General features: G+C 45.9%; 1 protein-coding gene across 5 annotated transcripts in view; it reads left to right on the top strand.

The window, feature by feature from the left end:
• Positions 1–18,014, top strand: part of BACE2 (beta-secretase 2) — a 72,565-nt gene extending 54,551 nt beyond the window's left edge. For 3 of the 5 annotated variants that reach the window (XM_036349345.1, XM_036349344.1, XM_036349343.1), the window contains 2 exons: positions 729–897; positions 16,327–18,014. In XM_036349345.1, coding sequence (XP_036205238.1) covers positions 729–897; positions 16,327–16,580 — 423 coding nt within the window. In that variant the 3' untranslated portion in view covers positions 16,581–18,014. Of the gene's footprint in view, positions 1–728; positions 898–4,775; positions 4,838–9,686; positions 9,835–16,326 lie in introns of all 5 variants that reach the window. The other 2 variants (XM_036349346.1, XM_036349347.1) reach the window with 2 other exon arrangements.
• Positions 18,015–18,340: the final 326 nt, after the last annotated feature.

Below are 18,340 nucleotides of genomic sequence, written 5' to 3'. Positions count from 1 at the left end.
GGAACACTTCTGACTCAACATTTACTTACCTGTCTCCCCTTTAGATGGGAAGCTTGGCTGGGACAGGAACCATGTTATTCGTCCTTATAGTGCTGGTACCAAGGGCAGTGTCTAGGCCAGCGGTGGGCAAACTTTTTGACCCGAGGGCCACAATGGGTTCTTAAAGTGGACCGGAGGGCTGGAACAAAAGCATGGATGGAGTGTTTGTGTGAACTAATATAAATTCAAAGTAAACATCATTACATAAAAGGGTACGGTCTTTTTTTTTTTTTTTTAGTTTTATTCATTTCAAACGGGCCAGATCCGGCCTGTGGGCCGTAGTTTGCCCACGGCTGGTCTAGGCTCAAAAAATAACTGGTTGGCAAATGGTTGAATGGATGGAAGGACAGATGGGTAGATGAATAGGTGGATGGATGGATAGATGGATGGATGGGCAAACAGACGGATGGATGGCTAGATGGATGGATGACTTGGTGAATGGATGACTGAATAGATAGGTGGATAGAAGTCTGCTTATGGTTGTCCCTGTATACAGTTACACGTGGTGTACATGTTCCTGTCACTCTCACTAATGTTTATCACCACCATGCTTACGATTTCAGCTCCTAGATCTGTAGCGCCCCCTAGCATCTTGGAGAGTTCTGAGCCCCCTGTGACCATGACAGTTGTGTGATGTTGACTGATTTGTGCTTTTTCTTGCTTGTTTCCTCTTTCCTCTTAAACAACAGCTTTACATTCAGCCCATGATGAGGGCTGGCCTGAATTATGAGTGCTACCGATTCGGCATTTCACCTTCCACGAACGCGCTGGTGATTGGTGCTACCGTGATGGAGGGCTTCTACGTGATCTTCGACAGAGCTCGGAAGAGGGTGGGCTTCGCCGCAAGCACCTGTGCAGGTGAGCGATGCTGGCGTCGGACCGGGAGCCCTGCCTCCAGAGCTTTTGTCAGTTCACTCACTTGGGAGCACTTCTCGACAAGTCAGTTGTGTTGAATTCACCCACTCACGCCTGTAATCGTGATCAAAGTCTTGTTGGTAAAATGTACTGGGGTTTGCTGAGAGGAAAAAGCGAGTTCACCCACGTAAGACTCTCAGTGCCGTTCTTGGCACATGGAAAAGGCTAGTAAGTGTTGGCCTTCCTGTTCCCTCTCATATTAAACTTGCATGGGCACCTCATCCCAGAAATAAAAATACTCCAAGGGACCTGGGGGTGGATCGTCAGTGTTTGACAGTGAAAGGACTGAAACAGAAAATTCACAGATAAACTATGTATATTGTTTCCTCAAAGACATCCTATAAAATAAGAAATCAATGCTTGTCACAGCTATTTCTCAAAAACCTAAAATAATGAGACCAAGGAGCCCGTTTTTCTGACAGAAGTCCTTTGTGAGACGGCAGGACGGTGACAGGCAGCACTGTTCTGCGAAGCCTGGCTTGAGGCTTAGCCAGATCTACGGAGAAGCCACAGAGCACAGTCAAGTTGATAGGATGGTGACACTCCTTAAACTTGAAAATGTCTTCAGAGTGACAGTAGGCTTGAGATGGAGTGTCCCCACCGCACACGGGTACTCACGACTAACAGTCGAGCTGGTAAGGAAAAGGCAAGTCATAGATGGAGAGCGGGAGACAGTGGAGGAAGCACGTGCCCAGGAAGTGTGTGTCAGGCCACCGTGTCTCCAGTCGGGTGTCAGAGGACTGAAAAGGTCTGGGGCATCGGTCAGGGTCAGGAACAGAATGAATGAAGTGCTCAGGGATAGAACAACTAAGCAAATGTGAGGCAGGAAAAAGAACTAATGACAGCCGAAACTGGTTTGGCTCAGTGGATAGAGCGTCGGCCTGCGGACTGAAAGGTCCCAGGTTCGGTTCCAGTCAAGGGCATGTACCTGGGTTGTGGGCACATCCCCAGTGGGAGATGTGCAGGAGGCAGCTGATCGATGTTTCTCTCTCATCAATGTTTCTAACTATCTCTCTCCCTTCCTCTCTGTAAAAAAATCAATAAAATAAAATAATAAAAAAAAAGAACTAATGACAGGGGGTGGAACAGAAGAAAAGTGGGGTGATAGTGAAATACACGATCACCATGTAGTGGAGGAAAGGGAACAGGAATTTGATGAAAGAAAGCCTTAAACTTGAGACATAGTTGTAGGACAGGCAGGAACGCTGACCAACCAGACCTTCACTCTGATCGACAATTAACCAGAGTTTGCCTGGCTGGTGTGGCTCAGTGGTTGAATATCAACCTATGAACCAGGAGGTCACAGTTCAATTCCCAATCAGGGCACATGCCCGGGTTGTGAGCTCGATCCCCAGTAGGGGGGGTGTGCAGGAGGCAGGTGATTAATGATTCTCTCTCATCATTGGTGTTTCTAGAAATTTTCATAAAAAATATTTTTAAAACAACAAAAATTAAAAATAAAATTAACTAGAGTTTGGGGGAGAGTCATGGAGAGGAGGGTGAGTGGGAACTCCAGTCACAGCTGATTTGTTCAGGAGGGAGAGATTCCAGCTATTATTTCTTGCTGCCGAAGTCGTGGTCTCAAAATGGGAGTCCTGGGAAATACAGTTGGCAAGTGATGCATCATATTCTTGTCCCAACGCACTGCCATCCCCAAAAGTAAAGGAATGTGGAGAACAGGAGAGAAATGTGAGAAGGGAAAATGACCTCTGGAATCCTTAGGCCAGTTCCCATTCAGCATAAATAAAATCCCCCATCCACGAAGGCATGGGCGGTGCTGCGATGTACCTTCTTAAATGTCAGCGCAGAGTTCTCCGACTTGTACTTGTGACCAGACTCGGGGGCTGGAGACTTGTCATTTCTGAATCTTGGTCATGAGCAAAGGTGACCCTTTCAGACGGGCGCTAACTCTTCCAGCCCGTTTGCTGTCCACTAAGGGGGTCCTCTCTCCCTGCGTTCCCTGGGGCCGCACAACCTGAAACACCGGGTCTCCCAACTGTGGGCGTTTTACTTCTTTAAAACCAGGGAATCTAAGAACCAAAGCAGTTTCCCCACAATTCGTGTTCCCTGGTTAAACGCCACTGAAGTAGATCGAGGCTGCTATGGCAACAGCCACTACATCGTCCACTTTAGTGGCTGCTGTGGAGACGGCCATCCCGACGTCCCGTCTGCTGCTGTTGGAAGTGCTCTGGGCACAGCTAACACGAAGCCTCCCTAGGCAGAGACGTTTTCCTGCGAGCCATCCTGAATTCCTGGTCAGGTGTTTGTATTGAAGTTTGGTTCTGCTGTTTGTTGAAAATATATCTAAGGTGTGGGCACTTAGCCCTTCGATTTTAGCTGCGGTGGGAATGCACACTGAGTCTCTTCTTCGGTGCAAATCGCTTAGCCATTAAAGTAATGGCTCCCCTCAGGGCTGCAGTTAGGAGCCAGGCATGGTCTGTGGCACCATAATAAACGGAATGAAGTGCTGCCTTTTGTTCTATTTCAAGTGTTTATTTATAACATTTTTTCAATCTTACTTTTTATTTAGTTACTTTAATATGTTTTTATTGATTTGAGAGCGAAAGGAAGGGAGAAAGAGAAACATCGATGAGAGAAACATTCATCTGTTGTCTCCCATACATGCCCCAAGTGGGGACTGAGCCCACAACCTGGGCATGTGCCCTGACCGGGAATCGGACCGGTGACCTTTCGGTTCATAGGACGGCAACCAACTGAGCTATACCGGCCAGGGCTAAAACATGTTTTTTTGTTGTTATTTGGTTGTTTTTTAAAAAAATATATTTTATTGATTTCTTTACAGAGAGAAAGAGAGAGGGATAGAGAGTTAGAAACATCGATGAGAGAGAAACCTCGATCAGCTGCCTCCTGCATACTCCCCACTGGGTATATGCCTGCAACCAAGGTACATGCCCTTGACTGGACTCAAACCTGGGACCCCTGAGTCCACAGGCCGATGCTCTATCCACTGAGCCAAACCGGTTAGGGCTAAAACATGTTTTAAGTAACAAAGAAAATGCTTGAAATCACAGAAAATCGTGTACTTACTGAACACCCAGATATAACAAATGCTATCATTTTGTCATCCTCAAAAATTTGTTATAGAAATAAAAATAAATAAATAAGTATAGCTAAAGCCCCACCTCACTGCACTCCCCAGAGTCACCCTTTATCCTGAAGCTGGTGTATATTCTCATAATTTCACTGCATCGCTACAGCACCCTGGACTGTTATCTATTGCTATGCAACAACTTGCCCCCCAGTGTAGCCGCACTTAACGAGCCTGTATGGAGGGAGGGTGGGGAATGAAGGGGTGAGGGACTGAGCGGGGCAGTTCTGGGCCAGGGTCTCCCCTAAGTCTGCAGCACCTGAAGGCTGGAGGGTCCCCTTCCAAGATCTGTCATGTGGTTGCCAGGGCCCCTCCATTCCTTGCCATGCGGACCTTGCTACAGGCCTATCTGAATGTCCCCTCGATGGGTTCCTGGTCACCCCAGAACAAGTGATCCCAGAGAGAGTGTGCAACAGAGCACCCAAGACAGAAGCCGCAGTCATTCTGTAAACTCATCTTGGAAGTGACATGGTGTCACTCCTGCCCTATTGCTTTGGTAGATGGGGGAGGGGAGCGCGCAAGAGTCAATACCAGGAAGCGGAGCCATTGAAGGTCATCCTAGAAGCTGGCCATCATATACCTATAAGTAGAGTTTACAACACAACACAAGTTGGTCGTTGGGTTTCTTGGTATTTCTTAATTTACACGATTGCTGCTGTATGGTGGATGTCCTTTGTCAACTTGCGTTACTGTTCACCATTACTTTTCCTAGGTTCCCCATGTTCCTATGAGTCCTAGGTCGTTCATTCTGGCCGCTGTGTAGTATTCCATTGCGTGAGTATACCCAGATCTCTTACCCAGTGCCGCCTTCATTCACATCCGGTGGTTTCTCACGTTTGCGAGTATAAACAATACTTTGGTGACCCTCTTGTGCACGCAGATGAGATCTGGAAGTGGAATTTCTAAGTGATTTGGTGTGCCGGGCGTCAGCATTACTGGCGACTGTCAAATTGGTCTTCAAAGTAGCTGGACCACCAGAATTATACCAGAATCTCCATTCCGTCAAAGTATTATCGTAGTTTTTTTGCTTTTTGCCAATCTGTGTGGAATAGTGTCATATTTTATTGATTACATCTGAGATGACGTACCTTTTGATCTGTTTATGGGATGTTTGAGCTTTTTCTCAGATGGTGAATTTTTCTATTCACAGCTTTTGCATGGATTTCTACTTTTTTATTGACATATGAATTCTTTCTATATTTGAGATTAATTTTTCTGGCCTGTGTGCATGGTGAATCTCTTCTGATCTCTCTGGCCTTTTTTTTTTTTTTTTTGCTTGTTTTTGGTGTCTTTTATTTACATTTTTTCTTAAATTTAGTGAAATAAAATTTACTAATCTTTCTTATGGTTTTACTCTGCTCTTACTTAAGAAATTCTTCCTTAATCTAAGAAAATAGAGTTGTTATTTTTAAAGATACTATATACTTTCTAAATTTTTTCTTCTAACATGTGAAATAGGAATCTAATTCTTATAAGGATATTCAATTTTCTCAGCATCATTTACTGAATATACAGTTTCCCCTCTGATTCCTCTCAATATTTTATTATGAAAAATTTTAATATATGTATTGGCCATTCTTTCTTCAGCCGTGTTCACTCTGTTTAACCTATTCAGTGAGTTTTTAATTGCATCAACTATAGTTTTCATTCTAGAAATACTATTTTGCACTTTTTCAACCCTACTAGCTCAGTTTTTGTAGTGTTCTATAATTTGTTGTGGCTTCTATTTCCTTTATCTCCGTTACCATTTTTAATTTAATTTGAAAAGTTGGCTAGGTAATATTCAAAAGCTACAATGAGTCATGCAGTGCCCCACTCAGGGACAATCATAGAGTGCAGAAAAGCCTCCCTTGTGATTATTTTTTCAGCCTTCTGATCTTCTAGTATGTGGATGTGCCCTAATCTCTTTGACCAGTCATTATTTGTAGACATTTAGGTTGTTTCCAATCTTTTGTTGTTGGAAACAATGGATACCATTTATATATGTCTGCTCACACACGGGAGTGTACCTCTTGGTGAGAGGATTAGAGCAGAGTTGCTGGGTGAAAGGGGATTCATCTGTAACCGTGATGAATGTTGTCCCGTGGCTGCGATAGAGAGATGCTTCTTTATATCTGTCTATGCCAGTTCTCTCGGCCTGTTTCTCCAGGCAGCCTCGCCGACGTGGTATCATCACATGCTGGGGAATTGTGCCCATCTGATAGGTGTAGAACATGATCTCCGTGTGACTGTAATTTGTTTTACTTTATGTGGGTGAGGTTGAGTTTATTTTTGTATTTCTAAGGGCATTTGTTTTTCCTTTTCTTATCCATTCATATCTTTTCCCCATTTTTTTTTTTCCTGTTAGGTTTTTAGTGTATTTTTTGTTGGTGGTGGTTTTTTGTATTTATCTGTAGGAGCTCTCTGTAGTTAAGAAATTAATCATTTGTCTGGAGAAAAAAAAACTTTAATTCATATCTCAATGGTAAGTTATTTTTGAACATATAATGAATTTTAATAGAAACTATTTGCTTTTATGTATTTAAATATATCAGTCGTTTGCTTTAAGGCTCTTAGGTTTCATGTCGTGTGTTAAATGGTCTTTCTCACTAAAATTTTTTTGTGATTTATTCAAGGACTTTCATGTTTGATTTACTTTGGCATAGAATGTACTAAGTATGTGAACTATTTTATCCCAAGATGACTGCCCCATTGTGCCTATAACATTGAATAATCCATCTTTTCTTTATTAATTTGAAATCCCACTATGATTTCACATTAAATTCCAGTAAATATTTAGGATACATATTTATTTAAGTATTTTTCAATTTGGTTCCATTGACGTGTCTTATAGTATTAGTTTCTTTTTATTATTTTCTTTTCAAAACTTCCTTCCTAGTCTTTCTTAATTTTCTTTCCTTCGTGAACTTTTGAATCAGTTTGTTTAGTTAAAAAAAATTTTATTGGTATGTTAGTGAGTTTTGAATCACTTTAAACACAGCTCCTGCATAATCTCAAGCAGCCGGTTGTATTTTTCTGTCATCGATGGGTGGTTAATCTCCTTTTTGAGTCTGCTGACTTTTCTCTCTTGGTGGATTTTTTCTCACTCAGTCTGCAATTTTTTGCTGTGAGTTTATTTAATGGGCGTCCCCACCCTCACCATCTGGGAGAGTTCAGTGCACCTTGGGTTGTAAAGTGTCACTATAAAGCAATTTTGGCCCTGGCTGGTGTGGCTCAGTGGGTTGGGAATCACCCCGTGCGCCAGGAGGTTATCAGTTCTATTCCCAGTCAGGGCACATGCCCGGGTGCGACTCCATCCTCTTTGGGGAGCATGCAAAAGGCAGCCAATTGGTGGTGTTTCTCTCTCATCGATATTTCTCTCTTCCTCTCTCTCTAAAATCAATAAAACACATTTTTTATGAAAAAAAGCACTTTTGCATTTGCTTCTGCTTCTCCTCAGATCATGAAAACTTCAGGATTTCTGCACCAAGCCCTGGAATCCTGAGGTTGTGTTTGGAGGCTCCATTTGTCATGGAGATTCTTTCTTGTCCTCCCCCCCGCCACCCAACCACGCCCCCACCACCCCCCTACACTCCTCATAACTGTCCTCGGACAGTTAGCCTTCCATGTTGGTAGTTTTCCAGCTCCTTCCACCAGTGGATCATGATGTCACTGGCATCTCGGCTCTAGGGTCCATCTCCTTGATGCTGGGGTCAAGTCTTCTGCCCCCCACCTACACACACTCACCCCTGGACTTTGCAATCCCCCCACCACACACACACATATCCCTAGGCTTTGTAATCCCCCTCCACACACACACCTGGGCTTTGTAATCCCCCTCCACACACACACACACACACACACACACACACACCCCTGGGCTTTGTAATCTCCCTACACACACACACACACACACACACACACACACACACACACCCCTGGGCTTTGTAATCTCCCTACACACACACACACACACACACACACACACACACACCCCTGGGCTTTGTAATCTCCCTACACACACACACACACACACACACACACACACACACACACACCCCTGGGCTTTGCAATCCCCCTCCACACACATACACACATACACACACACACCCCTGGGCTTTGTAATCTCCCTACACACACACACACACACACACACACCCCTAGGCTTTGTAATCTCCCTACACACACACACACACACACACACACACACACACCTGGGCTTTGTAATCCCCCTCCACATACACACATACACACACACACACACCCCTGGGCTTTGTAATCTCCCTACACACACACACACACACACACACACCCCTGGGCTTTGTAATCTCCCTACACACACACACACACACACACACACCCCTGGGCTTTGTAATCTCCCTACACACACACACACACACACACACACACACACACACACCCCTGGGCTTTGTAATCCCCCTCCACACACACACACACACACACACACACACACCCCTGGGCTTTGTAATCCCCCTCCACACACATACACACATACATACACACACACACACACCCCTGGGCTTTGTAATCCCCCTCCACACACATACACACATACATACACACACACACACACCCCTGGGCTTTGTAATCTCCCTACACACACACACACACACACACACACACACACACCCCTGGGCTTTGTAATCTCCCTACACACACACACACACACACACACACACACACCCCTGGGCTTTGTAATCCCCCTCCACACACATACACACATACATACACACACACACACACCCCTGGGCTTTGTAATCTCCCTCCACACACACACACACACACACACACACACACACCCTGGGCTTTGTAATCCCCCTACACACACACACACACACACACACACACACACACCTGGGCTTTGTAATCTCCCTCCACACACACACACACACACACACACACACACACACCTGGGCTTTGTAATCTCCCTCCACACACACACACACACACACACACACACACACCTGGGCTTTGTAATCCCTAGGGCCTATTTCTGAGCTCAGCGACATATTTAAACAATGGGAATTAGATTTTACCCTCACATCTGTGTGTTAGCGTTGGAGGACGTGCCACCTTTGTGCCAACCAGCACACGATGGAGCCAACACCCTTTGGGAGCTCGCAGTGTCTTGGTTCTCTCCTCATCTGTGTCTGACAGACAGCACTGAGCTCCGAGGACTGGGCTCCCGGGGAGGTTGGGGCAGGGGGGACGGAGGCCGGTGAGTGAGAGCTCACCGCCTGGGGAGCTTGATAAATGCCCGTGGCCACGTCCTCACCTCCTGTCTCAGCCAGGGTCCGTCAGGACGGCGGTGGGTGGGAGGGTGGTGGGCATTTGGGGAAAAGATCCCCAGATGCTTCGGTGCTGCCCTGCCTCTTCTCAACTGCCCCCTGGCCACACCCCTGCAGAGAGGCACTCTTCCAGCCTCCGATCAGAGCCAGGTAGACGAGGGGGCAGTCACGGTGCGGCACGCAGCTGGCCAGCATGGATCCCCAGCAGATAGTCTCACACGCCTGGCCCAGATCCTGGAGACGGGCTTTCAACAGCCCGTGTCTCCTGGGCCCGGTGTCCTCCAGCCAGGAAAACACTAGCGTTCACACTGACAACTCTCTCCCTGTGTCCACAGCTTCTGAAATGCCACCCAGCTCTTTTTATAGCTGGAGACGTTCGGCACCAGCGCCGTGTGGATTTCAGCTTGTACAACTGGAGGCACCGTGGATTTGGCAGTCGTCACTGTGAATTTTCTTTGCTGCAGGTTGAAAGTGGATCATCTGGTACATGTTCATGTGTAAAAATAGGAACATCCACTGTTAAGAACAGAGTTGCAGAGCTGCGCTCTGCCTTCTACTTAGAATTCAATCAAAAGATGTCAGAGCCAGCTGGTGTGGCTCAGTGGTTGTGCATCGACCTATGAACCAGGAGGTCACAGTTTGATTCCCAGTCGGGGCACATGCCCAGGGTGTGGGCTCAGCCCCCAGTAGGGGGCGTGCAGGAGGCAACCGATCAATGATTCTCTCATCGTTGATATGTTTATCTCTCTATCTCTCCCTTCCTGTCTGAAATCAATAAAAAAATATATTAAAAAAAAAAAGATGTCAAAGCCACAGGGCCCCAAGGGCAGAGACTGGGCAGCCCTGCTTCCTCCCTTCACAGGAGGGACCACGGCGCCCAGCAACAGTGGTTTTCACGTGCCTGCGGAGCAAATGGTCCTGCAGGTCCAGAGCCCGCCTCAGAAACCATCTCAGGACGGAGTCTTTGGAAACGGTTCACTTGCTTTTGCATGCTACGGTGAAAAAGATCTGGCCATTCTAGTTTTTGTTTATTGTTTTCTTTTATTTCATTTTTTCCATCACCAGTTATGCAGTCACCACCCTGCTCTCCGTTAGTGTAGACGCCCTCAGACATGTATTTTCATTCTTCCTGGGTAAATCCATGGAGGGGAATGGCTAGTTCCTATGACAGGTATGTTTCACTTCCTAAGAAGCTGCCAAACTTTTCCAGAGTTACCTTCCACTTCCTCCACATTCCACCAAGGTTTGAGATGGTCGGTCTTTTGTTGTTGTTGTTAATCCTCACCCAGGGATATTTTTTCCATTGAGTTTTAGAGAGAATGGCGGGGGGGGGGGGGAGAGGGGGAGAAACTTCCATGTGAGAGAGACACATCAACTGGTTGCCTCCTGCTCGTGCCCCAACTGGGGCCAGGGATGGACCCTGCAGCCCTGGTACCTGTCCTTGACTAGGAATCGTACCTGAGACCCTCTGGTGTGTAGGCCAACCTCTAACCACTAAGCCATGCTGAACAGGGCTCAGTCCTTTCTATAAAATTAATTTTAAAAAATTGTAAATCCTCACCCAAGGAGGACAATGCTCCAACCAACTGAGCCACACCGGCCAGGGCTGGTCAGCCTTTTCCATTTTAATAGCTCCTGGGTGGTATCTCATTGTGGTTTTAATTTGCATTTCCTTAATAACCTCGAGCTTCTTTTCACGTGTGTATATGCCGTTCACACATCTTGGCTGAAGTGTCTTTTCAGATTTTCTTGCCCATTTTTATATTGAATTCTTTACCTTCTCATTATTGAGTTTTCAGAGTTCTGTATGTTCAGAATTCGAATCCTTTATAAGAAATGTAACTTGCAAGTATTTTTCTCCCAGTCTTTTCTGTCTCTGAATATCATCTTTCAAAGAGAAGGTCTTAATTTGGATAAAGTAAAACTTATTCTTTTCCTTTACGGTTGGTACTTTTTGGTGCTGTAACTAAGACACTTTTTGCCTAATTCAAGGACTTTTCCTCCTGTGTTTCCTTATAGAATTCTTACAGTTTCAGAGCTGGGTTATTTCGTTTCCAGGTGATTATGGATTTTCCAGTTATCTTTCTGTTATTGACTTCTAATTTAATTCCAACTGTGGTCAGAGGACATAGTATAAACCCAGCCTTTTTAAGTTTATTGAAACTTGTTTGATAGATTGTAATAGGGCCCATCTTGTGAAATATTTCATCTGCTCTTGAAAACAATGTCTATTCAGCTGCGTGGGTGGTGTATTCTATCAATTGTCAATTAGGTCAAGCTGGTTGGTAGTGCTGGTAAGGTAGGCTGTGTCCTTACTTATTTCTGTCCACTTGCTCTATCTATTATTGAGAAAGGGATGTTGAAATCTCTTGACTATTTTTGAGGATTTGTTCATTTCTCCTTGCAGTTTCATCATTCTTTTTCCATGTATTTTGAAACTCTTATTAGGTACATAAACATTTAGTGTTGTTATGTTTTATTTATGATCGAACCTTTTATCATTACGAAGTTACCATCCTCATCCCCGGCAATACTCTTGGCTCTGAGCCTGCTCTGTGTAGTATTAATATAGCCACTCCGGGTTTCTTTGGATTGGCATTAGCGTGAGACATCTTTTTCCATCCTTTATCTTTTAGTATATCTGAGTATTTACATTTAAAATGGGTTACTGGTAGGCAGCATATAGTCATGGAACTAAATATTGCTTTTTATCTCATTTGACAACCTCTGCTTTCTCGTTGGGGTGTTTAGACCACAGATTGGCAGACAACAGCGTGCCAGCCAAATCTGGCATGCAGCCTGTTTTTGAACCAAGAATAGTTTCTACATTTTTAAAGGGCTTATGTAAAAAGGATCAAAAAGAGCATATGATACAAATCGTATGTGGCCCAAAAAGCTTACCATGTTTTCTATGTGGTCCTTACAGAGAAAGGGTGCCAGCCCCCCGTGTAGGCTGTGTTTAAGTCTACCATGTTGTTACTTGTTTTCTCTGTCTCGTCTGTTCTTTTTCCACCTGTTTTCCTCTTCTCCTGCCTTCTTTTGCATTATTTCTATTTCTTTTTTATCTCCTCGGCTAGTTAATTAGCTGTCGCTCTTTGTTGTGTTACTTTAGTGGTTGCCTTAGGGTTTATAGTGTACACCTTATCACAGTCTGCCACTACGTACACTAGAAGAACCCACAACCGTATCCCTCCGCTTCTCCCCACTGCCCCCGCTGTGGTCACTGTCCTACAGTTCACTTAGGTTAAACCACCCAGTACATTGTCATTGTTCGTGCTTTAAATCAGTTATCTTCTTACCTATTTACAGTTCAGCATGCAGGTGTTCGAATGGCCTCTGAGTTACCATTTCTTTGTGTAGATCTAGGTTTCCACCTGGTATCATTGATCTCCTGCTTGAAGATCTTCCTTTAGTGTATTTTATAAGGCAGGTCGGCTATACTGTGTTTTTCCTTTTTTTCAGCTTTCTTGAGGTATAAGTGAAAAATAAAAGATATATATATTTCAGGTGCACAACTCAGTGTTTTGGTATACACATGCATTGTGAAATGATCACCACAATCAGACTAACGAACACATTCACCCCCTCACACAGTTACCATTTTCTTTCTTTTTTGGGGGGGTGGTGTTGGTAAGAATATTGAAGATCTACCCTCTTAGCAAATTTCAAGTATACAATATAATAGTGTTAACTACAATCACCGTGTTGTATATTACATCGCTAGGACTTGTTCATCTCACATACCTGAAACTATATACCCTTTGGCCCACATCTCCCCATTTCCCCCTCCCTCCAGCCCCTGGCAACCACCAGTCTACTCTTGGCTGCTTAGTTCGACTATTTTAGATTCCACATATAAGTGAGATCTCCCAGCATTTGCCTCTCTGTGTCTGGCTTATTTCACTTAGCATAGTTTCATTTAGGTCCATTCATGTTGTCACAAATGACAAGGTTTCCTTTTTTTTTTTTTTTTTTTTTTTTTTTTAGGCTGGATAATATTCCAGTGTATATGTGTGTGTGCATCTTCTTGTGATGAATTCTTTCAGCTTATGTGTGTCTGAAAATGTCTTTTATCTTTATTTTTTTGAGAGATATTTTTGCTTGGTATAAAATTTAGGTTGGCAATGTTTCCCCCACCACCATCACCCACCCCATAAAATATTTCTTTTTTCCCTCTCTGCTATTAAGATTTTCTCTTTACCACTGGTTTTCAGGGATTCACTGGTATAGTCTACTTCATGTTTCTTGTGTTGGGGTTCTTTGAACCTCTTGGATCTGTGGTTTATAGTCTCCATCAAATTTAGAAAAATTATATTAGATCTTCGAGTATTTTTTTCTCCTCACCCCCTTCTTTCATTTGGATAGTCTAATTGCATGGATATTCAGTCCCTCTAAGTAGTCCCACATGCTACTGAGCTTCTCTAAATGTTTTGCTCCTCTGTATTTCATTTTGGATAGCTCCTGTTATGTTTTCAAGTTCACCAGTCTTGTTTTCTGCAGTGTATAATCTGCTGTTAATACTGCGCAGTGTGTTTTTATCTCGCACATTGCAGTTTTTATCTCTAGAAGTTTGATTTAGGTCTTTTCTAAAAATAGCTAGTGTCAGCATTGAGTTGAATCCATAGACGGTGCAAGAATTGCTTACTGGTGTTGGAACCACTCCCTCCGCACATTGAAAATGGACTCAGGAACCCAAAAGAGTGCTCAGTACTTTTGTATCTTGACAAATGTTCCTGAGATTTGTTCTTGATCAGTTACGTTACTTAAAAAGCATTGATCCTGCCCTGTCTTGCCTTTGAGCATCATGCGATGCTATGAGAGCGGTGTTTAATCTATGGTTAATTTTTCCTGTGACAGACAAAGGACTCAGTGCTCTCAGGGATACCCTGTGAGTTGGGTTTGCTCTTTCTCTTGCTCTCTGGGAAAGAGAGTGAACAGGAAACAGTTGGCAGTAGGCACTCTTCTCAGCCCTATGTGAGCCCCAAGCACTGTGTCTTCTAATCCCCTCCAGTGGTTCTTGCCCTGGGCGTCACTCTTTTTTTTGGTCCGCACCCAGATGAAGGCCCCTGAGAAGTGTGGCATGTCCTTCGGCGCAGCTGCCCTCTGTCCTTGACTCTCCCTGCAAACTCTACCAGCTTCGTCCACCTGTCTCCCCAGCGCGGGGAGCTCTGCTGGCTTCTGCCCATGTCTCTGTTCCCTGCACCACAACCCCGAAACTTTCCCGAGTCAGCTGAGCGACTGTCCTCGCTGCATCTGTCTCCCGCCTCTCAGGACTTAACTGTCACTCCTCGCCCAGCTTCCAAGATCTCCAGTATTTTCTTTCCATACACTTTGTCCAGTTTCTGAGTTATTTCAGGTGGAAGGGTAATTCTGGTCCCTCCTACTCCGTTTTGTCTGGAAACAAGTGATTTCAGGTCATTTTACGTTCTTTATGCCTTCCTGGATTAGGGTCTTCGCACTATGCATGCTCCACTCTCATAATTGCATGTGTTAAAGCATCTCTATTTATAAAGCAAATAAATGTTTTAAAAGACAGATGACCTACTGTGAAAAGACATTTGCAACTGCCTCCCCGGTGAGAGCCTCGTCTAAGTGTCGGCCAGCAGAAGCCACGGGATTGGTTTTACCCGGCTTTCTCTTTGTTCACCACTCGTCATGAACCCGATGGTGCACTCATTTACCACTCTCGATTCTGGGTCCTCCGTACGCTGTCCATGTGACTGGCATAGTACCAGTGTGGGGTGGAGAAGGAGCACCTGGGCCAGTCTGACCCAGGTGGTCATGGACTCCATGAAGAGTGTGGGTCAGGCTGAAGCAAGGACACTGCCCATTGTAGAGGTTTTGTGGCTGTTGAATATACTCTTTTAAGTACTTCTGTCTTCAAGTATAGTTGACACAATATTATATTAGCTTTAGGTATACAACACAGTGATTTGACGTCTACATACCTCAGCACATTACGTCTAGCGATCCTCTGTCACCATGCAAGCATCACAGTATTCACTCACTATATCCCCCTTCACCTTTTTCGCCCATTCCTCTGCCCTCATCCCCTCTGGCAAGCACCACTTCAATCTCTGTTTTTTTAGTCTGTTTGGAGGCTTTTTGGTTTGATTTTTGTTTTGTTTCATTTTGTGGGTTTTTTTAGATTCCACAGATGAGTGAAACCATACAGTATTTGTCTTTCTCTGTCTGACTTATGTCACTTCGCGTAATACCCTTTGGGTCCACCCATGTTGTCATGAATGGCAAGATTACGTTTTTTGTTTGTTTGTTTGTTCCTTGTAGTATTTCATTGTACATATGTACCATGTTTTTGTCAATTCATTTATGAATGACACCCAGGTGTCTTCCATGTCTTGGCTGTCATAAATAATGCCGTATGAACACAGGTGTGCATATGTCTTTTCGAATTAGTGTTTGTCTTTGGAGAACTACTCAGAAGTGGAATTGCTGGGTTGTATGGTGCAGCCATTATGAAAAAGCAGTGTAGCGATTCCTCTAAAAACTAAAAGTAAAACTATCACATTGTAGAATTAGGGTCCTCCAGAGCATGGACCCAGGTGACCCCACCGGGGAGGTCCCCAGGACGCAGGCGGGTTCAGCTGAGCTTTCGGCTGTGGGTACTGCTGCTCTCTTCCTTTCTCACAACCAACCAACCCAGCTGGGCCTGCCAGGCACGAACCGATGCTCTCGCCTGCCCTCCGTGGCATGCCTGGTGCTTCCCTGGTGCCCTTCTACCAGGCGGTTTCCACACCTGAACCTTGAAACCTGCTGTCATTCCAGTCCCAGGGGATGGACCCCTGAAGGCACGCTGCCACTGAGACTTCCCCAGGGCTCGCCCAGGTGCCTGAGCCATTGTGCCTGGTGCCACGTGGCTGTGGCTTGATAAAGCGTGGGGTTATCTCTTTTGTCGTATGTTAGTGAAGGACTGCTCATCTCACAGCTGTGCGTTTCCCCCTTCTGTCTCCTCAGAAATTGCAGGTACCCCGGTGTCTGAAATTTCTGGGCCTTTCTCAACAGACGACATAGCCAGCAACTGTGTCCCCACCCTGCCTTTGAACGAGCCCATCTTGTGGATCGTCTCCTATACTCTCATGAGTGTGTGTGGAATCATCCTTCTCACCTTAATCATCCTGCTACTCCTCCCGGTCCGGTGTCGGCACGGCCCCCGGGACCCCGAAGTTGTTAACGATGAGTCCTCCCTGGTCCGGCATCGCTGGAAATGAAGAGCAAAGCCTGAACTCCAGCAACCTTGAACTCAGCTCCTAAGAGAATTAAGTCCTAAGTGCAGCAGGCAGGGGGCGCCCGGCCAGGGTGCTCCCCGTGTCCATTACTCTTAAATCTCTCTTCTGCTCCCAGATGCCTTCCAGATTCACTGTATTTTGATTCTTGATTTCTTAGCATCCTTCTTCCGAGAAAAATGATAATAAAACCACCTCAATCTAAACCAAAACAGAGTGCATTGGGCTTCAGACCATGTGACTGGCATACCACACCGTCTTGTCGTGCCTCGAAACCAAAAGCAAGCCGTGGCTGGCACGCCGCGCTCCGCTCCCATCTCTGGAGAAGGGAGGGCATATAGTCCATCTCTCCTCTCGACTCCCGGGAAGCTTGGCACCCGTTGCACTTAAGGGTGTTCTGCACCAGGCGTCCACCAGGGTCCGAGGGGTCCAAGGCTCACAACACGATGGCAGGAGAAGCAGCCTGGGGCCTGATGATAGAACCAGCCGCCCTTCTGAGTCGGAGACAGCAGCAGGCCCCTTTTCTGGGCCTTTCTGGGCCCTGAGTGGAGATCGGCACCCAGTGGTCCTCACCAGCCCCTCTGAAGATGCCAGGCCTTCGCCCATCAGTGCTTCCATAGTGTTGCTGGCGTGAAGGTCAAAGACAGACGCTATCTCCACCGAGACTCCGCCCAGGGTCCTACCCCAGGTGGGGGTGCAGGAAGCTGGTTCCAGCCGTCGCCCTGTCCTGAAAGAACCTTCCTGCCAGCAGGCCGGCGGCTGGCTCTGAACCGCACGTGCGTCGGGAGCTTCCGCCACCACGCCGGGCTCTAGCTCATACGCTCATCTTAAAGTCAGTAAACAGCGTTTCAGTGAGAGAAACACAGTCCATGTCACGGGCTTAGTGGTTCCTTTGCCCAAACCTTCTACCAAGGTAGGTTGATGGTTACCCTTTTGAGAAGTAGGAAACGGCTAAATGCCTGCACTTCTGACCGGCTCTCAGGGGAAGGAAGACGCAAGACATGCCAAGGACTTGAGGGACCTTCTGGTTATTCCTGTGCTTGGAAACCACGTGTTGCCGTTGGCAGAACCCCTTGGACTCCAGCACACCCGCCTGCATCCGCTTAAACCAACCGGCTGAGCGGGTGGCCCACATGCTCGCCCCTTGGGCGCGTTCTGTCCTTGGTGCCCCGCTGGGTGTGCAGGGGTGTCTTTATTTGGGGAAATCCCCTCTTGCTATCATTTGAGGCCTTTGCCAAAGAAAAGCAAAAAACCTGTAACTCGAAATAATCAGCCTTACATGATCTGATGTAACTGGGAGAAGGGTTCAAGGCCAGCGTCCCTTCTCTCTTGTCTGTGTGCCAAGTTCAATGTTCACTCTGCATTGCTACTGCGGTGAGTTGGATGTATAATAAAATCCCACTGGAAGGGCTAACTGTGGAGGATCTCCTCTGGCTGGAGTGTTATTTGTGTTTGAAATAGGCTACGTGTGGGTTATCAGCCACCAGCTCTGCTCACTGGATCCCAGGGTCACCTCCCTATTTAGAAATATATGCCAGTGCCGAAGAGATGGGAGGTCGCTTACTGCCTGTCACGGTGGCCTTGCAGACCAGCTCTCACAGGTACTTGTGCGGAGAAACGTGACTTTTCTGTGTTATTCTCACCCCAGTTCAAGCACGGCAGGAATGAGCCTCTTAGGAGGGGATGGTGGGATAAAACTCATCTGATCGTTATCAGATGCTCACCATCACGTCTGGTCTCAGCTA

Source organism: Myotis myotis, unplaced genomic scaffold (genome assembly GCF_014108235.1).
Source record: "Myotis myotis isolate mMyoMyo1 unplaced genomic scaffold, mMyoMyo1.p scaffold_m19_p_2, whole genome shotgun sequence".
Lineage (NCBI taxonomy): Eukaryota > Metazoa > Chordata > Mammalia > Chiroptera > Vespertilionidae > Myotis > Myotis myotis.
Note: the sequence above shows the minus strand (reverse complement) of the source record. Positions and strands in the feature narration are given on the sequence as shown.